The sequence below is a fragment of the Paramisgurnus dabryanus genome, chromosome 1, assembly GCF_030506205.2.
Source record: "Paramisgurnus dabryanus chromosome 1, PD_genome_1.1, whole genome shotgun sequence".
Lineage (NCBI taxonomy): Eukaryota > Metazoa > Chordata > Actinopteri > Cypriniformes > Cobitidae > Paramisgurnus > Paramisgurnus dabryanus.
This window is the reverse complement of record NC_133337.1, coordinates 66133273-66155345: the sequence shown is the minus strand read 5'-3', so window position 1 is coordinate 66155345 and position 22073 is coordinate 66133273. Positions and strand designations below refer to the sequence as shown.

Genomic DNA, 22073 nt, shown 5'->3' with positions numbered 1-22073 from the left:
TTTTCCTATTATGGAAGTGGGGCTCATGATCAGTTTGGTTTCAAACATACCTCAATTCATACAGGTTTGTAACAACATAAGAGTGAGAAAATGATGACAGAATTTGCATTTAAATTGTATAATACTTTTATACAAAAGAAAATTTCAATCATATCGTGAACAGCAATGAAGCAACATCATTAAGTTCTTCCCCAGCACCACATACCTACAAAATTAAAATGTTACGTCTTTAATATTGTAGCCACGCTACAGTGAACCATTAAATGAAAAGCTATTATCTTTTTTCCTGCCAGCGTTTTTTAAAAAGTTGCCAGTCAGCGGCAGCATTTTTTTTATGATTTTCACAAAAGTTTAATTCTTTCCAGAAAATGTTCTTCTTTAAATATATAAGCATATCAAATGAAAGAACAGACCGTCAAACGTTTCATCCTATCTTTTATTTTCTCATATTATATCACTTCTCAAATATGGGGTGGTTTCATCAAAAATAAAAAAATAGCAAAAGCTAAAATAATAGCATTTTTGTAAAGGACTTTTGTTATTGATTAGATTCAGAGCAATGATCAAAATACACTGTTTTTACTGTTTTTGGATCAGTGGATTCTTCAGTGTTTATAAGTTGGGTAAGAGCGCCACCTAGTGGATAATAACGGAAATATGGGTTAAAAAATTGTCTTTGGCAGTGAAGCGTTTTCCCTTAATTGACAAGATATCTCGTCATTGGTGGCGAAAGAGTTAAAGTCGCAATGAAATTGAAATGAAAAACTATATATGTATTTTTAATATTGTGGTATTATTAACAAATGACTTATCTGTGAGCTTCATTATTTTTTTAAAATTCGTGTGTGCTCATAATCTTTAATCAAAAATGCAAATCTCCTCCCCTCCTCAAAACGATCTCTCTTCACTTCCGGTCAAAAGTATGGCAGGTGGGCGGGGTCCGGGAGAAGATCGCAGTGATTAGCAATTAGCAACACGACCCAACTTCAAACGATCCAATCAGATCTCGATGGACAAATTCAAATCCAGCCCTGCCTTATTTCATCTCAAAAGCCGTTTCATTCGTATATACGTCACCACGGGGAAAATAAGGCAATCGCTACTTCCGTTTCATGGCGACTTTAACATAATTCACAAAATGCTAAGATAAGCTAACCTTGTTTGGGCTTCTGAAATAAATAAAGAGCTCAGATGCTAAACCCTCTTAACTGCGTCTGACATGTTTTCTTGAGCATTTTTCATCAGAATCTTAATGGATTTTTCTGTTTTCTTTTCTGATTTGCTTGAGGCCAGGATTAAGCAGATTTGAATTGAATGCATTTGATGAATGTATAATATGTGCCAAGAGCATTCAGCTCATATTATTATCTCATTTTTGACTGAAGTGGCGTTTTGCAGCTTTTGCATCTGAGCTCCTCAGATACTTGTGCATTGTGTTGTGCTGTAACAACCAGATTAGTATTTTTACCCAGTAAATAATAAATGTTCTGTAGACTTATTAAAGGGCAGACTCCTGGAGGCTCTGTTTAGCCATTAAGCAATCACCCAGAACAACTTAACAACCATATAGCATCACAGGAGCACATTACAAAACACATAGCTTAGCAATGCACTGGCAATCACCCATAACACTCTGGTATTGTTTTGCATGAACAAGCATCATGTATTATTTCTTATGAAAATCTAGCTTTTGTATTACAGTGAATGTTTGCATATAATTATAAAACATCTCTGTGGGATCTGTATTTAATTGCAGGTGGTCCACAAAGATCCACCTCCCTCTTCGATCAGAGAGTCACCAGACAAAAAATCTTTTCCATGATGTGCATCCCTCTCTTCTTCTTTTCCTCCATCGCCTTCGTTCCCTCACCATTGTCAATGAGGTAATGAATGTGCCCTCATGCAGCTCCCACCAAAGTTAGAACAAAATACGCATGATGTTTTATTTTTATTTTTGAAAGATGGAGAAGCATTCAGTGGCGATGACCCGACGAGATTTGAGCCATAATATTCTGGAGGTAGCGCATACGGGTGGTGTGGAGCGTTGGCTAGTGGTCAAGAAAATGCTTTACCCTAAAAAGGCAAGTTATGGTTCTTTCACACACATGCAAGCACTAAGCTGTTTTTTGCTTTGTGACATTTTGTACCAGAAACAGTCAGCTTTTGATGCCGCTAGTCCTTTAATGTCAGTTTGTGTCACGGCCTTAAGGGTAAAACGTGACTGTTGTTTACTTTAACCCTGTACCAGATTCACCTTCCCCTAATTGGCCTCTGTTCCTTTCCCTTGACATTGCGTCCCACAAGTCTCTGCTTTTAACACAATGTTTATGCTCAGGGTGTTACGTAAATGTTCTGCTGCTTTTTATATCCCTGAGACTAAAAGTGTTTTACATTCTTGTCTCATTCAAACTTCATGCAAGAAACCGTATTAAGAAAGTGCGGTGAAGTTGTTTGTTTTGTCTTGAGTTTCTGCAGTAAAAGTTTGTATTTTATGTGCTCTGGATCTTAAGAGACTTTCTGCGAGCGCCCGATACATACACAGAATTACAGTATTACAGAATTACAGTTTTAAAAAAAATTCTGACGAATTCACGCAGATATAATCTGTTATGTCTTAAGTGTCATTAACTGTTGGGAAAAATATCTGATGTGTAACATTATATTAAATTCTTGCATTACTGTAGGTCTCAAACATTAAAAAAAGAAAAAAGTTAAAACATATTTTTCCTATAGAAATGTTTTTGACTTTGTGTGTGCTAATTCTATTAGTTTTACCAGTGATTTTAAGGTATGGATGTGGTGATTTTGAGCGTGTTGATCTGTGTTTTTTACAGATTAAAGATGATGTAGAGTCGACTGAATTGGCTCTGGCGTTCCAGCTCAGCGATGTGTCTTCCTGTGATGTGAAACCTCAGAAACAGCCTGTCTTCGCATTTCTTCCACTTCGCAGCTTTGGTTTCCGTTTCATCATTCAAGGTTTGGGATTGTATATGACTCCTAGTTATTTCTGGAGCTGATGATGTCATGGGATTAAATGTCACTTTAAGTGTTCTTTTCCATATTGTAGGGGATTTCGACATTCCGTCCTCCAGAGAGGATGTGGACAGAGACAGTTCTTGGAATCAGTGGCTCCGATCAGAGATTCCACAGCTGTTTGTGCATGCCATGGATGTCTTTAGTGTAAGAAAATAGTGGAATGCAATTGAGAGATTACAGAAAGAATGGGGAAATGGTGCAGTGCTCAATAAAGCCTGTCTAGCACAAAATTAGATTTAGTTTTTGTATTTTAACTCTTATTTTAACAGTTACAGTGATTTAATAGCGTTTAAGGATATATTTAAGGTGATATGGAGTTGGCTTTTTTAATGATCCCACAGCAACACCCAGAGTTCACTGGAATGGGAGGATTGTGTTACTTCCTGCAGTTTATCCCTCAGCCAAGTGAGATCCTGGACTTCTTTAACCCAGTGGCCAATCACATCATACAGCTACTAAAGGGCAAAGCATGTCTTCCAGCAAAAGAGGACAATGGTAAGTGATGATATCTGTGTTACAACCATAACCTTTAAAGGAATACTCCACTGTCATAAAAAAATTAATTATTATAATTTACTCACCCCCATGTAATCTAAATTGATTCAGTTGAACAAATTTTTTTTGTTTTTTTTGAGGAAAATATTCCAGGTTTTTTGCCATTTTAATAGTCTTTATTGGAGCTCAACAGTTTACAGTTTCAATGCAGTTTTTACACAGCTTTACATCCCAAACGAGGCAAAATAATTGTCATTTTCAACAAGAAAAATGACACTTTTAAACCACAACTTCTCATCTTGCAATAGCTGTGTGATATGCCAGCGCAACCTGACTTAATCACATCAAAAGGTCACACATGATGCATGAGAAACTATCGCTCCAGTGTTTACAAGTGTGGAGAAAGACCGTTCAGACGTTCCGATGTGAAATGATACTAATTAATGTCTTTGTGTCAGTTTATTGGTACGCAACTGTGCGTTTCACATATTTGACATGTGACCTTTTCGACGTGCTTATGTAAATACTTAATAAGTTGTTTTTAAAGTGCATATTTTTTTTCTTTTTGTCGAAAATGACAATTGTTTCGCTAGATAAGACGTACTGTTGTACAGGCTGCTTAATTTGCGCGATCCAGCCATTGTTTACTAAAGCTGTTTGTGAACAAGGCATAGCTGCAGTCTGACACAAAGCCACAAGGAGAGATCTGCTTGCAGCAAGAGGTGGCATCATGTGTGATATAACAATGCTTAGCTGCCCTGCCTATTAATCGGCCTAATTTGCAGCACAATCGTGACATCACAGCAGTAGGCAGTGCAAATATAATGACACGCCTATAATCCCTACCACTCTGAAGTGATACTAAACTCAATGGAAAAGCTAACCAAGCCAAAGTAAGGTGAGCTGACACGACCTGACCCATGGGGTGCTACTGCTACGCAATGGAAAAGTGCCATAACACACTATGTAGTGCTTATGAGCTCCAAGTTACTTTCCAGTATTAATATTTAACACCCTAAAGGCTCCACCTAAAAAAATATTTCAGTTTCAGTGCGATAAAGGAGAGCAGTTTTTCAAACTTACCGGTACTGATATGAATCTCTTACAGAGGGCAGAGTGGAGTTCAAACAGCCGTCTCAGCTTGCCGTGTGTCAGGACCGCTTGATTCAGGATGTCATTGGAGGCATGGATCTGTGTAAAAGCCTGAGTCTCTCATATCTGCATCCTGCTCTACAGTCAAGCCTTTCCAGCTCTCTTCTAACTGCGCTGGGCGTCCATCGCCTCAGAGCCACAGAAATCATCACTGTCACCTGCGCAATGGCCAAAGAGCTGGTGCAACATGGTGACCTTAAATCAGGTATGGAAGTACAAACCTCCTACACTGTTTTTGTCCTATTAGAAGCTAAGAGCTTTATTAAATTATTAATGTTAAACTCTCAAACCTTTCTTTAAAGAACATATTCATGTACTGTATTAAGAATGCAAGTGAACATTACCTATCAAAGTTACTGCACATGAGACACACTGCACATACTGACTTGACCTAACTAAAATGGAGTCATACACATAAAAGCATTGACATTTTAAACACTGCACTTTATGCATGCAGTAATTAAGCACCAAATATATGCAGAGGTCGCAAATAAATGAACACCCACTCCAACTACCAAACTGGAAGGAATGAGACCCGGGCAAGGCAGCAGTGCAGTGCACTCATCTTAAAAGATTTACAATCGCCCCATTAAATTAGGTGAAGGCGTACATGTAACCAAGAGGGATTCATCTGAACTGTTGCAAACTCCGCCATGTATAGCGGAGAAAGTCGACAGGAAGACCATTATCTGCTCATTCACAAAACCTGCGTCTGCAGGGATGCCGGTACCGCTGGATGATGCATCCCGCTCAGAGCTCTTATACCCTCTGAAGTGTACTCTCATTGGTTCGTAGCATAGACTGTAAAATAAAGATGGACGACGCAATGTCGGCTCCCTCCATTGTAATGAATTGAATCCAAAAATGTCCAATCAAGGTTGCCGCCATGTTACATAAAAACCTCAGTTTGGAGCCAAGGCATGTGCAGAAGGAATCATCCGTGGAGCCTGAGGCGGAGACGAGGTATCAAACGTCCGCCCAAACGTTCGCGCTACAAATTCAACCACAACAATCATAACGACACGCCCCATTTCTATAGCATCGAATTGCTAGCTAAAACGAAACTTATCACAAAAATGAACACTTGAACATATATTAGCTTGATAACAACTACTTGAAAGGACCAAAACCATCTTTTGGAAACTTTTATTGGAAGTGAAATTTTTTTTTTATTTAGAGCAGAGTCCCATTTGTTTGAATGGAGAGGGCGGGGTTTATGACTTGTACTGCAGCCAGCCACCAGTGGGCGATCAAAGAGTCAGCGGCTTCACTACGTTAAACAATGAACGACTAGGGTTGTACGTCACCCAGCTACATACTGTTAATACAAATGTAATGCTGACAGATTGACGACTGGTCCACCTAGTCAGAAGAGACAAAAATATTTTTGTGGGAAAGCAGAAAAATCACGCATACATGAAACTTATCGCTTTAAAGCAACAATATGTGACTATGGCTCACAGTTTCCCCTTGTGGTAGATAAGCGCAATTGTCTATTGCAAGTGTTGTAAATACGGTTGTTGTATAAGCCTCCCCGTGGGCAAGGCAATACACGTGAATTTGTTGACTAAGCTAATGGAATCGCCACAGTTTTTCCATTTGTGTTTTTATTGTAAAATTGTTTTGTTTGTTATGGTTTGTTTTTATTATGTATTCTTTAATATTTTTGTTGTCTTTATCTTTTTTTTTAAGTGGACAAAATTAGAATTTCAGTGTAGCAATTTGATTACAATAAAGATCTTGAATCACAATGTGGATGCCAATTTACATATTAAATTACACAAATATGAGAATATGAATGAAGCAGGGACCAAAATAATTTTTAGTAGCCTTTGAAGAAGTCTAGTTGTTAAGTTTACAGTCAGAACGCAATACAGTATTTATGCATTAAATAGATTATAAAGTAATCACACCTTGTTTTCATAACCCATTGTTCTCTTTTCAGAACAAGACCTGAAGAAGCTCGCCAAGCTGTTAGTGTGTAACTTCCGTGCACTGGATTTGGAGTATGGCGATATAGACGCCCTGCTCCAGTCTCTTAAAGACGTTCCCATGATCCCTCTTGCCAACGGCAATGTGGTTTCTCTAAGTTCGGAGGGAGTGTTTTTCCCTCTCAGTGATGTGACGCAAGCTCAGAAAGGTAACTCATCAATGCATCTCACTCCCATCAGCTCATGAATAGTCAGAGATTGTTTTCTCACACGGCTTACAGCTGTCCTCTTGTGCAGACACAGTTCTGTAGAACTGTCTGCAAAATGAATGATCTTCATTTTATTTCCTGAATCATAAAAGTAGTGACTCACAGAAGAGAGAGAGTGAGTCAGTACTTGCGTCAATGGAGATGAAAAAGGGAATGAGGTTTTATTAATAAAACCCAGATGATGGATAAGAAATGCATATATTTACCTCCAATCATATTTGAAGACCTGTTCGTCTTTTGCTGCTATCAGGAAAGTCATAATAGCCTTGTCCTCGCACAAGGTGATGATAATCTGCATTCCAGTTTAATATTAAAAGTCCAGGATTTTTTTCTGTCAGACGCATCTGCTAAAAGCAGGGTGGTGATGAATTAAACATCAGCATTTGAGCCCGAACAGCCACAGCGGGCACCACAGAAAGTGGGTCACACAGTCGCTCGTGTGCACTTATGCATCTGTGTTTATTTGGCCCTCTAGATCTGAACGCTCTCTACCAAGACCTGAGTATTGTGGAGCCGCAGCTGCTGGTGTGTCTGGATGAACTGGGGAACTCACAGGTTCGGGAGCTGCTCCGAAAACTCAATGTCCATGAACTTGAACCTCAGGAGGTTCTAAACAAGCACATCTATCCTATTCTGCGGACCAAGGCCTGGGAGGTTAGAGACCATGTGCTTTATTATCTTAGAAACTGATCATTTGTCTTCAGATATCTCTTTGACTTGCATCCCTATCCAAAGTTTACAGTGCACTTATAAAAATTACAAGAAGGTCCATTTGTTAAAGGGGACATTTCTTTAAAAAATCAGACTTTTTTCATGTTTAACCCTCTAGGCGCCACGGTCGACTTTTGTCGACAAGATGCGTCACTGAATGTAACTGCCGATTTTGTCACATAGGGTGTCAAATTTCGTTCATCCGCCCCCTCCACTAGATGGCAGACATGTCATACTTTATACCGGACATCATGCTTCTAAACAAACTCTTAGAGCAAGTGCGCATTGAAGTGCGCAACAGCATAGCTAGTGTGCAAGTGAGTCATTTTATCAGAGCGATAACCTCAGCGAGTTTTTTCAATACATGATCATGTAATGGCATCAAAAAAGCTTACCTGCAATGAAGTGTTGGGTCTTATATTCGCTGACAATGATTCTGAAAGGGGAATATCTGCCTTCAGAAGATGCTGGTGATTCATTTATTGACCACGATTCAGACGCGCCCCTGCTTTGCAATCGTGCAGCTGGCAAAGTGAAAGTGTAGCTATACACCAAGCACATGATGAATCCTTTGCCCAATGTCAGTGGTGGGAATGTTACACGGGGTCGGAGAATTCATCGGGTTAGCAGGCGTGTTACAGGTGTGGGGAATGAGGCTGCAGGTAATATGCGCGTCCAGTCTTTTTACCGTGCAAGCAATGTAGAGCGAGCTGCGTCTTCCCGAGCGGGCCCTGGGAGTCTGTCGGGCGAGCGTCCGACTTCCAGTGCTCCGTCCCGTGCACCTCATCACAATCACGGCGACAGTAAAGGCAATAGTCCCAGCTGTGCAAATTCTCTCCACTCAGGGCGCATGCGAGGCAGATCTGGCCATGCGGCTCGTAGCAGGAGCAGAGGCGGTGTTACACGGGGCAGAGGAGCCATTATCCATGACATCCGCGCCGCGGCTACCGCGTGTACCGCGCCGCAGGATGCCTAATCGCGTGTTTGCATTGACTTAACATGTAAATCATCCGCGCTTGCCGCCTCTTCCGCGGCTGGTGTGAATGCACAGTTAAGAAAAAACCTCTGGCGCCTAAAGGGTTAAGTGCTTTAATTGGGTCCCCAGTGCTTTTATCAACCTAGAAAATGTGAAAAAGATCAAACCAGTAACTTAGTTTTGGTAAACCATTCTCTGCAAGCATGTGAAAAAATAAATAATTGACATTTGGCCCTCTTTGTGAAGTCAGAAGGGGATAATACCGCCCCTAATTCTGCACAATCCAACCACAGCACTGCCATTAGTGCAGATATCAGCGCATTTACATTTTAAAGGACACACCCAAAAACGGCACATTTTTGCTCACACCTACAAAGTGGCAATTTCAACATGTTACAATAAATGATCTATATGGTATTTTGAGCTAAAACTTCACATACATACTTTGGGGAAACCAAAGGCTTATTTGACATCTTAAAAAAGTCTTGTGAAATGTCCCCTTTAAGTCGTGATGTAAGGAATACTGTGTCCGGGTCCAAGCATTCACTCGTTTCAATAGAGGATATTATAGAGGATAAACGGGCATTTATGAGCACTTTTTATTCATATCACACAATTAAGCAAATTGTATAAACTCACAGTGTACACAGCAGTCTCCAGGCTCACGAAATTAAAGACCAGGGGCTTCTTGCACCAGTTTTTTTTTTTTTTGTAGGGGCACCCGTGCCCCCTCAGTTTGAATGGGCATGATGCCTCTGTCACAGACAGCAATATATATATTAATAATTCATAAAAAAATCCATGTCCATGTCTGATCATCTCGGATTTTGTTATGGACATAAAAATTAGGATTGGGTGTTTTTGGTAATACAAGTGTATATTAGTGTGATTTTGTTGTTGTTGTTGTTTGTGTTTTTTTTATTTCCCTATGGCATTTGAGATTGGTTGAACAAGTGGATACATGTTAGGCAGAATTTCTGAGCTGCTCCTTTACAAGCACTGAAATTAGATGGTGAAAGTAGATGGTGATTTATGCTGCTCTCAACAAAAGTACTGTAAAGTTGTCCATATATATTGCAAACTTGGCTTCTTGTGTTAACCATGTGATATTGGAGAAGCATTGGTATGTGGCTTCAGTGATGCCAAACCTGATGCAATGCATCAAGTAGTGCCATTTTTTACATTGATAGAGAGGTATAGATGAGATTTGGTGAAAATTATCAAATTTGTCACATAAAGCTTCGTAGTAAAGCTTCTGAAGATTAGACCCTTTTTATGAGTGCTTGAGACTCCAGTGGTTAACTTTGTAATGAGACAATAGCTGTGTCCTAATTCAAATCTATGACCTTCTAAGGATGCAACCCCAGAAGCGAGCATACAGTCTTTGAAGGACGCAGCGTGGAGAAATAAGGACGCATTTTGAGGTTTCATCCTTTGAATTGGGATGGCCTTACTGACCTTCAGTCGCGTTGCTTTGACGCAATCGGTCTTAAAATGTAGCCTTCGAGTTGGGACACAGCTATTGTAACACATTATTGTAACAGGTTGTTAAATTTTTTTACTGCATTTTAAAGTAGATTTCTTATCAGTTCTTGTGGCTTTGACCTTATTATGTAACTTTAAAATCAGTACAGCATAGTTGAAATATAAGGGCTTTTTTAGTATGCTTATCATTGGGTGATTCATATCCGTTCCGGATGTTTGAATATGCATCAAGCGTGTATAATGCATCATGTGCTTTCATCCATCATGAATATATCTCACATACATACTTAATTGTCTCTCCTTCTAGAAAAAGCCCAAGGACATTATCATCAGCTACCTGGTATTTATCAAACTACATTCTCAGAATCAGGATTACAGAAATCTTGGGATGGCCATCCCTGTGCTGACCAATAGGGGCTTCCTCTGCGCTTCGGAGAGCAAGATCCAGTTTTCTAAAGAGTATGGCAACATCGACCTGCCCAGCAAACTTCCTGGTAAGCCCAGTGGCTTCTCTAAATTGTAACCCTGTGGAATGAAATAAATACAATGGCATATTTAATGATGTGTACTGCATGTATATTCCTTAAAGGAATTGTTCACCCAAAAATGAAAATTCCTTCATCGTTTAGTACTTACCCTCATGCCATTCCAAATGACTTTCCTTTCTTTATCTGAACACAAAGATTTATATGATGTCACTGGAAGTTGTATTGGACCCAACATTTTGAAGTTTCGAAAGGAACATCCATCCACCATAAAAACAGTAATAAAAAGTAATACGACCTTAGTAGATTTTTAAATGTGTTCTAATGCAAAACAATAGGGAAAAAAACAAAACTAAGTCAACTTATTTAGCAAAATTTGAAATATTACAGTTCCCCTGTAGTCGATAATTTTATCCCTTAAAACTCAAATCAAAACAGCATATGTTAAAAATTGTGATCGGGCCATAGATATATAGGTACATAGATGCCACTTATGGTTTCACAACGCAACGCCGTGTCTATGCGGCATACATTTCTATGGCTCAGACCGCTTGATTCGCTCATTTAACTGTGTTGACCTGATTGGCTGCATGGTTGTGATGTAGGAAACCGAGCCGATTTTAAAATGTGGTTCTGTCAATATCATTGAGTAAATACTCAGCAATGGTGAATCTGCACATTGTTTGTCTTAAATCCTATTATAAACACCACATAGACATATAAACAACAATAAAAATTTGATTTTCACCACTGGGGGACTTTAAAGTATGCGTTTTACTGCTCAGATATGGTAGCACTTTCATAACTTTCAATCTCATTGGTTCTTGCATGTTTTATGATGAATCAACACAAAGCCACAGTGGTTACACTCTCAGTCAACTTATAAATGGCTTGCTTAGTTTTTATTTAACTTGAATAAGTAGAAATATCATGACATAAAAATGCCAGTTTCTCATTAACTCTTTCGCCGCCAGCATTTTTCATGATTTTCACAAAAGTTTAATGCCTTCCAAGAATATGCTCCTTTTAAAATATATAAACATACAATATATGAAATAGAAGACAAGACCCTCTGCTTTCAAACAAAAAATCTGTTTCATCCTCCCTTCATATGTTCTGTTTTTATCACCTCTCAAATAAGTGTAGGTTTCATCAAAAACACCAAATTTTGAGCAAAAAGTTGAGATAATTCCATTTTTGTGAAGGACTTTTGATAGATATCAGATGCAGAGCGATCTTTAAAACATACACGGACATACAACTGTTTGCCCTAGGGCAATACTTCCTGGTTTTATAAGATAACTCGTCAATGGCAGTGAAAGAGTTAAACAATAAAATATGAACCTATATATTTAACTCTAATAGATGATTTACTTCAAATTATCTTGTATGTTTAATGGTTTGCATTAGATAGACCATTAGGGAAAGTTTTAGTTCATGCTTTTCCCAAATAAAGATTTTGCATCAGAAATTATGTAACATCCCAACTAAAGGTCTTTGTAGAAGCTTACAAAAGCATGAAATGGGGAACACTGGGACTTACGCAATGGGAAGAAGTGGAAATGGAATGACCCAGCACTCCAGAATCCATTGAGCTCAAATTGCCTTTGGTCAGACTCATCCAATTATTTTCTTTACCTAGGTGTGGAGTGGGTCCTACTGGACCCCTGCTATCTGCAGGCAGACAGTGATGTGGACGGGTGGAGAGAGCTCTTCAGCATTCTGGGAGTGAGAGACCTTCTTATCTTCAGGAAGGAGAAACGGACCTTTATGGTTTCTGAACTGGTAAGGTGGTGCTGTATGATTTGAAACTCAACAGGAAAAACTGGTCAGAGTAACACAAAACACCAGAAGCCGAACTGTGCTTTTACACCAGACGCAAATGAAGCAAATAAATTGCTATTCGCACGTAGTTGATGAGTTAACATTTTGAGTTAACTCGCTTCATTCATGCATGATATTCGCGTCATTCGCACATAAAATTCAGACGCAAATACCCTCAATTTGCTGGCTTTAGTTAGCTTGTTGAGACTACAATCTAACTAAAGCAAGAAACGCTCAATTTGTGCTGTGCAAATGCACTATTCATTACTCTGCATTAAAAAACTTTCAATTTAAATACGTCTTGAAAATGTTTCAGAAGGCATTTACACTTGGTCTTTTTATGATCAGATATCAGAGAATGAAATGACCAGGTGTAAAAAGGGGTATTTATTCAAGTGAAAGAGTCAGATCTTCATTGGCACTAAATGAACGTAGTTAAAAGAGGAAGCCATCAAACTTTCACATTCCTTTATTGAAACGAGCTGACAACATGATCCCATGTCGTAAACAGTGTCTTGTTCAGATTCCACAGTAAATTGACATGGCCAAGAAATTCCAGGCACAAGGAATTATGTAACTCTGAAACAGAGGAAAACATTGACCACATTTTCCATAGCTCAATGGCATTAATGTGCCTGACTGACTATAGCCCACCCTAAACCATTCAGCATGTCATCTGTTTCTGAATGTTTGTAAGTGTATGTAAAGAGGATTAGTAAATAATACACAGTACACTTTCCCCACAGTTTGTTATTGTACAAATATACCCGTTTAATTTGATCTTTACACATCAAAATTGATTATTATTATTATTAGGAGATTTATGGTCATGTTAAGTAGAGAAAATGCTAAATAAATAGCCTTTTTAGTTAATCCATTTATATAAATTGCACATGTATATTTGTAGCTATAGCCAACAATACGTTGCATGGTTTAAAATGACTGATTTCTTAAGCCAAAAATCATTAGAATATTAGTAAACAAATATATTTTGTACATTTTCTACCATAAATACACTAAACAAAATTATATAATCCATCCACCTCACTGGTGTGGCATATCAAGATGCTGATTAGATTGCATGATTATTGCACAGGTGTGCCTTAGGCTGGCCATAATAAAAGGCCACTCTAAAATATGCAGTTTTACTCTATTGGGGGATCCTGGGAGTCTGAAAACCAGTCAGTATCTGGTTTCATGCAGTGCAACACATCGCATAGAGTTAATCAGGTTGTTGATTTTGGCCTGTGAAATGTTGGACCACTTCTCTGGAACTGGAACACGCTGTCTTATACGCCGATCCAGAGCAACCCAAACATGCTTAATGGGATGAGTATACTGTCCATGTAAGAACTGGGATGCTTTCAGGAATTGTGTACAGATCCTTGCAACATGGAGCCGTGCATTATCATGCTGCAACATGAGGTTATGGTCATGGATGAATGGCACAACAATGGGCCTCAGGATCTCTGTGCATTCAAAATGCCATGAATAAAATGCACCTGTGTTCGTTGTCCATAACATACCATAACCCCAATGTTATCTCTCTCTTCATATTTCTCAGGCATCCAGTTTGTGGGCAATGGAGAGTGAACTGTGGTCTAAGTCTGCCGATGGGGTGTATATCATAGAAGATCAGCACTGTGCAGAGTTTCATACCCTGGTTACTGCCGATCACCTCTCAGACCAAACCAAACTACAGCAAAGACAAGCGCTTATAAAACTGCTGGACGCAAACTGGGACACAGGGTAAACATTTTACTCCAAGTCTATGGCTTAAGTCTGTTCAGCTCTGTGCTGTGGCTGGGAGCACATCTGCCAGCAAACAATATTATAATCCTGTATCATGATCTACAGCTGGTTGGGGAGAAATTCACTTTCAATCTGTTATTCTTTGCTAGGTTTGTGTAGAAAATGGATTTGCATGATAGCAGTCAAGGTCATCATCATTTTTAATCCCTTCTATACCATAGGTTTTAAAGAGACAGTATTGGGATTTGTTTGGATGTGCTTGCACCATATTTGGCATTTGACTCTTTTGTTTAATGAAAAAAATTTTGATAGCCTAGTCAGGTCCTGTTTGGACATTGATAAAAACTTCTGCCTATTCTTGTTATATAGAGCTCTCAGAGAAATGCACAGTGTTATCTACACCAAAGCCGTGGTGTGAGGGTTTGTTTACAGGGTGACTTTAATCGACTTTAGGTTCAAATGCTTTTATAAAATTCAATGTATTTCTGAGGATGCCCCCTCCTTACCCAATCCCACGGTAGCTGCAGTGTGAGTCATTCTGCCTCTGTCTGTCCCCCGTCTGTAGACCTCGCCTGAATCGCCTCACAGCGCCTTGTTTTACGCTCCATTTACATTAATAAGCAAAAATATGTCCACTAGCTCAACCATCAACATATTTTAGCAAATGTACTTCTTTTACTGCTTTTTACTGTTATGCATTCAGACAATTGCACTCTTAATTTTGTTTACATGAGAGCCTGTCGTGTTTTGTTACAGAGAGAAATACTCACAGTACATCTGGGTGAATGTCTTGGACAACCAGGGACGGTCCATCAGACAGACCAAATCCTCTTTCTACCACTTTCTTACCCAGCTACCCTGGGTACCAACACAGAGGCCATCATGGGAAAACAGACAACCCATAACCTACCTACAGCCTAAATCAGTATTCATCTTTTCTACAGAAGTGCATCGCCTGCTTGGATCACACGTCGATTATGTGCACATGGAACCAAGCGAATTCACCAGAACTATAGGTACAGTCAGTGGATGCGCAGCTAAAGGCATTTGGATTAAGCAAATTAGGGCCAATATTATGCCCATTTTTACAAGTCTGTAAAATAAGTCTCAGGAGTGCGTGTGTCTGTGAAGTTTCAGCTCAAAATACCCCCAGCTCATTTGTTATAACATGTCCAATATGACTATTTTTGGGCGGGAGCAAAAAAGTGCTGTTTTAATGTGTGTACCTTTAGATGCAAATGAGCTACTGTTTTCGGTTAAAAGTAGATCGGATTCCTGCAAATACAATCTGGGACAATGGTATCTTTTAAGCCGCATTAGTGTTACAACATGCTTATCAGCAAATTCACAAAGGCTTTTGGGTTGAGTTAACCACTCAGTCAGTGGCTTTGGGGGGGCTTTGTTAGTGTGACATCACAATAAGAAGAGAATAAGAAAAGCATGTCTAATGATGCATTAGTGCTACAACATGCTAACAAACACATTTAAAACAGCTTTCGGGTAAAGTTAACCAGTCAGTCAGACATTAACAAGAGAATTCAAAAAGAATTTCTAAAGAGATTTCTTTAGTTTAATGGGGATAAATAAAGAAAAAATAGGTGTTCATTGTAGGGTGGTTGAGTTCACACACTGCTAACACATTTATGTCCAAACACCTTGTAAAAGTGGATTTTGCATAATATTGATTTATAATAATACTGATTTATAATATTATAATATTATTTTAATATTGATTTATTATTCTAATTGACATCTAAATGATTGTGCAGGTATGAGAAATACTGTGCAGGTGGAGGACATGATCGACTATCTGAAGGGTTGGTGCACTAAAGTTTCGGAGAATCATTCAATGGAGTCGGAGGGAGCAGACTTCACCACAACAGTAGAGCACATACATGCAGTGTATCTCTATCTGTATGACCAGTGTTCAAGCATACAGTTTAAAGGGCTGTTTCAGCACTCACCTGCTGTCTTTATCGAGTATAACAGGTTAGATACAAATAGCATGCATAACTCAGACATTTGTGTTAATTGGTGCACTTTGGTGTCTAATGACTTATGTTTTTTAAAGGCCAATTCTAAGTTTTTGTTGTAAAACACAATCAAACACTAAATATAATTTAGGTTGAACTATTAATTAAGGGTCAAGACACACCAAAGCTTTTTTATATGGCTAAAAACACCTGGAGGACGCCAAATGCCAGCTGTTTTTCAGCTGAGCGTCAGCTTTCTTCAGCTGAGCATCAGCTTTTTTTCAGCTGAGCACTTTGGTAGCTGTGATATTTTGAGAGCTGTGAGCCGGTTGGTTGTTGTGATACTTGTCCCGCCCCTCTTCCACTGTGATTGGACGGCAGTGTGAGAACTGACATTGACGAGTGGAGCTTTTCACCGAAAGTTGAATCTCTTTCAACTCTCGGCGCTTAGAGCTGAGCGAGGAAAAAACGTTGAGCGCTGGCTTTCAGCTCGAAAAAAAAACACTACCTGCTGGCTTATTTGAAAAATGCAGAGCTTCCATTAGAAACCATTGAAAACATGCACCGGCCGCGGGCGTAAAAGCTTTGGTGTGCACGCCCCCTAATACATTTCAGTTGCCATAAACTTGATATTTGGGTGTGCAGCCCTGTTTTTTTACTTCACCTCATTCTGAAGCACAATATTTAACTTTTTACTCCAGTACATTTCATATTAAAGCTCACATAACACACGCTGTTTCTGCTTATCTCATGTTAATCTTGAGTATATACAGAGTAGTTTACATCCTTCATATATTTCCAAAGAGTCTTCAGCTTTATCAGATTTATTAAAGACAGATCCGCTGTACCGATTCCTTCCAAATAAGGCATACCGTGGGTGGAGTGAGTCACGAACAAGCAACATGCACAAAACATTATCCCACTATGTCTGGATAATTATGATTCACTACATGTTTGTGTTGTTTAGATATTTGCACTTACGCGCCGATTGCCAACAAATCACAGCAATTTGATGCAGTTTTATGTACCGCCTGCGACTCGTGACCCGGTCCTACATTCCAAAAATGCTCCCTTCCACTTTTTGTATGATGTCATAGCACTAGGGATGCCTTCTTTTAATTGTCGATAATAATTTGATGGATAAAACTTAACGATTGATGAAAAAGCAAAGTCATTCACGTGTGTGCGGCGCCTGCGCAAAACACATACAGCCAAAGAAAAAAATGAAGTGTGCGCACAGAAATGAAACTAGCCATGATCACACCAATGCTCGATGCAAGCACACACCTGGGCTTTTTAACGTCATGCAAGACGAAGCTGGCTGCCAACGCAACGAAATGGCATATGCAGTGGATCTGATAGAGTCCAAAACTGAAAGCAAAGACCTTCTTCAGGGAAGCCTTCAAGTTTAGCATAACATTGCTGCTATACACAGGGAAGGAAACCGTTTCGGGTATCAGTGTCTCGGAATGTGAGGTGAACAACTAAAAAATAACACTTGATAATAATGAAACCCTTATTTTGACATGGACTTTCATGCGACTGTTACCAGACTGTTACCTCCGCCATGTGAGGCGGAGTTTTACACTGTGTCTATTAGTCATTATATTTCATTATGAAATAAGTTTTAATTGATGATTTTATCAAAGCATCAACTACATTGACTCATTTTACAATCCCACTAGCATGTTATTTAGACAAAATAAAATCTTTTAATTCGTGTGAGGAAGCTGGAGTTTTTATGCACACTTATGTCATTGGCTATATGCCACTGCAGTAAAGGCTTATTGCACTATTACAGTTAACGATTATTGGATTAATTGATTGTTAATTTAAACTTTCTTCGAATATGAGGAATTGCATAAATTGACATCCCTAAATGGATACACCTGTAATTCCTCCCACTCTGAAGTGCTAAACTTAATGGAAAAGCTAACTGAGCCAAAGTGAAGTGAGCTGACACAACTTGACCCGTGGTGTACCATGCAATGGAAAAGTGCCAATATTTAAATCAAAGCCGTGGTGTGAGAGTTTTGTTTACAGGGTGACTTTAGTCGACTTTAGGTTCAAAGCATTATTAAGATTTGATGTATTTCTGAGGTTGCCCCCTCCTTACCCAATCCCACAGTAGCTGCAGTGTGAGTCATTCATGCCTCTGTCTGTCTCTGGTCTGTGGATAACTGGATGTCTGGATAACTTATTCACTACATGTTTGTGTCATTTACATCAGTGGTTCTCAAACTTTTTCGGCGTGCAGCCCCTTTTGTGTACGGTGCATCCCTTTATGGCCCTCCCAAAGAAAATTTTTAATATTAAACATTTCAAAACATAACATTTGAAATAAACAAAACATATTTAATGATACAATGTAGTACTGTTGTTTAGTAACCTTATTTTTCTAAAGGTTTAATTACACAGTATTATTGATTAAAATGTCATTAAGCTGGGGCTCCCCTGGCACCATTTCAGGGCCCCCCAGAAGGCCACGGCCCACAGTTTGAGAAACACTGGTTTACATTATATGCACTCTATGCGCCAATTGCCAAAAGAAAACACACAAACCTGATCCGTTTGGGACCGCCCCATTTCAACAAAATCCATCATTAAACAAACACACACGCACAAACTATGTCCATTGTTTCCATAATTTTAGGTTCATTGGGAAACTAAAGAAGCTTTAAAGAATTTAAAGAAATTTTTAAAGAACTTCACTCACAAACAACAACACACTTCTCTGGTGAAGTTGATTTCGTGTCAGCTTTTGGTTGGTGTGTGCGTGCGCCATGCGATAATTCTGCTTAGAATGTCCATATAAGGACTTCCACTGTACTTCCTGTACTAAAATAGATTTTCTAGATTTTTTATGTGCTTAAGTATGGAAGGTAAAATAAAAAAAATCATGATAAAGTACAATATTTTTCATTGAAATGTGGAGAAGTAAAGGTTCAATAAAGAAAACTACTTAACTACTTTATATCTTTAATTTGCGGCCTGCCAAAATGTAACATCATCATAAATGTAAAAGTCAAGTAACATCATATTGAATATGCAAGTTTATTATGAGCAGTTACAAGATTTATCTAATTTGTTTAATGACTACTCCAGAGGAAAAACTTTGTTTCAGTCCCATATCATCGGTTAATGGAAATGCCATCATTTCGCAATAGTTTTTTGTCGACATTTAGAAAATATTGCTAAAGTTTTGCACAAATCTGTATTGGAAATGCAGTTACTGTTACTCTGTGCATATATTTCTACGTTTTTACAATGGTTTCTTCTCATGTTTGTTACAGGGAGGATGGTTACAATGGTTTCTTCTCATGTTTGTTACAGGGAGGATGGTTGGTGCTCTGGACGCTTCTACCATCTTAAAGAGGTTTGCTGGAGTGATCCGACGGGGATGTTTCAAAGATACAAGGAGCTGATTCGAAAGCCTGACAGTGGGATACAGGAGCCTAAACTGCTGGCACCATTTTACTCCAATTTACAAGACATGAAGAACATGTTCAACGTAGGTATCAGGATTGGTTACGTTAGGCTCAGAAAATAGCATATTAAGTGACTTATACAAAAATACATTTATTCTAAATTAGGGCTGTCACTTTTGAGGAAAATCAAATTCGAACGGATTTCGAATATCATGCGATGTACCCGAATATATTCGAATATCTAGGCGCCCCCCCCCAAGCGCATCAAAAACCCACCGTAATGGAGATTCAATCACAAAATTATTAACAGTGACAGTCATAAACAGGGCTGTCTGGATTACTTTTTTACATAATGTTTGAAACAGCAGGTTATCAACTTATGAATAACAAAAATAGCAGCAGGAGTATATAGGCAGACGCAAACGGAATTCGCGCCCGCAGATTTCGGCAGAAAACTCAGCGGAATTTCGCGGATTTAATGCCCGTCATTGACAAGCACACATATCCCGCGCTTGAGTGTGTTAGTGAGAAGTAATCTCATTGACAAGCAGCACAAATGCATAGCCTATCTCGCGTGTTTGTGAGCCGTCATTCACAAGTACATTACCCTGCACGTTTTCAATGATAGAGAGCACAAACCCTTTGATACTTAAGATGAAATTAAACTTACCGCTTTAAGCAGATCTCACTTGTCGTCAATGTGACCCGCAACAGTCAGCACATGATCATTTCAAATCCGTTTACAAGACGAATGCTGTTGTTGTTTAATATAAAGTGTACATGGCGTTGTAAAAATTATTAAATTATCTTCATACATGCTAATTTCTTAATGCGAACCTATTAACACAAGCTTTTTATTCTGCTATAATATTTAACACTATAAACAATATGTCATTTTATATACAAACTATAATTCTATCTTGACATGCACATGAGGTTCATTTTGGTCCCATTTGATTCCCTCTCTTGCGCACAGTTGCCGTCGTCGGTCTCACTCTCAGCCACCTTCCTATTACGAGGTGTTACTGTAAAAAATGCGCTACACATGGCATTTAAAAAAACAGATGGTTTATTTATAGTTCGAATACGGATATTTCACGTCATGTTCGAATGCATATTCGAATATCGAAAAAAAAGTGACAGCCCTACTACACATGGCATTTAAAAAACCGGATGGTTTATTTATAGTTCGAATACGGATATTTCACGTCATGTTCGAATGCATATTCGAATATCGAATAAAAAGTGACAGTCCTATTCTAAATTAGGATGGAGATGCACCAATATAAAAAAAATTCACAGATACCGCTAGCCGATTATTTAGATCGATAGTTTGGTGGTAATATTATCTTGCATTAACTTAATTCTGAAGATTAAATGTTCTGAAGTTATTAATTTATAATTAGGACCATTAATATTTAACATTAAACTAGTTATCCTTTACATTTTCTCTCAAATTCATTTGGGTTTGCCTATTCTCTTTTTATTGACAAGATATATCGGCCATGACTATAAGCTGTGTTTAAATTATTGTCCGATAGTGTGAAACAATCGCTTTTAGCGATCAATACCTATCAGTTGTCGTTATATCTGTGTCTAAATAACAGTTATTGTTTTAATTGCAGTCTCTCAGTGTGGAGCTCAATCCCTCTATGAAGCAGTATGTTGCGCTCTTAGAAGCTGTTTGTGAGTCCTCACCTCTTGCTACAGGAGATATTGTCCAAGATGTTTCTGTGATCTTTGCCAAACTAGGTAAGAATTATGCACACTGTATTAATTTTCCTTTAATATACTTGCCCATTTATCTCTCCCTCGCTCTCTCTCTCTTTCTCAGAGAAGACGTATTGATTGTCATTTGCTTAATTTTATTTTGGCTCAGGCCAAACTAGCTATCTATCTAAGTAGAAAAAACTGAATTGAGCAAAAACCTGGGCATGATGTTACTATTCTTTTTTAAGCCCTTTTGAAGTCCAGAGTTCTCATTGATTTTAACTTTTTCAAATCAGTGAATGACTTTATTTCTTTTGAATTAAAATGGTGTAGTAAGGGGGCCCTGTGTTGTGTCATTGATGATGAATTTGTACATTGTAAAGATCTTTATAAAATTTTCTCTCTCTCTCTCTCTCTCTCTCTCTCTCTCTCTCTCTCTCTCTATCTTTCTCTCTCTCTCTACGAAAGCGGATAAATGTAAAATACAAATTCATGGAGAACAAGATCAAGATCCTCAACTGAACCCTAGCTATTGCAGCTCCCTTAAAGGTAAGATCAACTAAAAATTAGACATTTGTTTGTATCATCTTTGATATTAGAAAACACTATGATTTTAGGGTTAACTCGTCAATTAAGAGAAAACACATCCCTGCCAATGACAAGTTTTTCCGGCAAGATCGATTTCCACTATTATCCACCAGGTGTTGGAAGTATTCCCTTAGGGCAGGGATTCCCAAAGTGTGGTGCGCGAGAGGAAAAATGTAATGGCGGTCTGTTTCTTTAAGTGGGATTTTTCCATATAATAAATAAATAAAAATGAACAGTAAACATATCCTTTGTAATTGC

General features: G+C 38.6%; 1 protein-coding gene across 4 annotated transcripts in view; it reads left to right on the top strand.

Annotated features, from left to right (window-relative positions):
- Positions 1-22073, top strand: part of LOC135734657 (uncharacterized) — a 62611-nt gene that overhangs the window by 29159 nt on the left and 11379 nt on the right. For 3 of the 4 annotated variants that reach the window (XM_065253532.2, XM_065253531.2, XM_065253533.2), the window contains 16 exons: positions 1757-1883; positions 1962-2081; positions 2835-2976; positions 3068-3180; positions 3378-3531; positions 4640-4888; positions 6629-6823; positions 7359-7537; positions 10363-10549; positions 12183-12325; positions 13929-14113; positions 14873-15132; positions 15886-16105; positions 19423-19600; positions 21143-21269; positions 21696-21776. In XM_065253532.2, coding sequence (XP_065109604.1) covers positions 1757-1883; positions 1962-2081; positions 2835-2976; positions 3068-3180; positions 3378-3531; positions 4640-4888; positions 6629-6823; positions 7359-7537; positions 10363-10549; positions 12183-12325; positions 13929-14113; positions 14873-15132; positions 15886-16105; positions 19423-19600; positions 21143-21269; positions 21696-21776 — 2660 coding nt within the window. The remainder of the gene's footprint in view (positions 1-1756; positions 1884-1961; positions 2082-2834; positions 2977-3067; positions 3181-3377; positions 3532-4639; positions 4889-6628; positions 6824-7358; positions 7538-10362; positions 10550-12182; positions 12326-13928; positions 14114-14872; positions 15133-15885; positions 16106-19422; positions 19601-21142; positions 21270-21695; positions 21777-22073) is intronic. The other variant, XM_073815876.1, reaches the window with a different exon arrangement.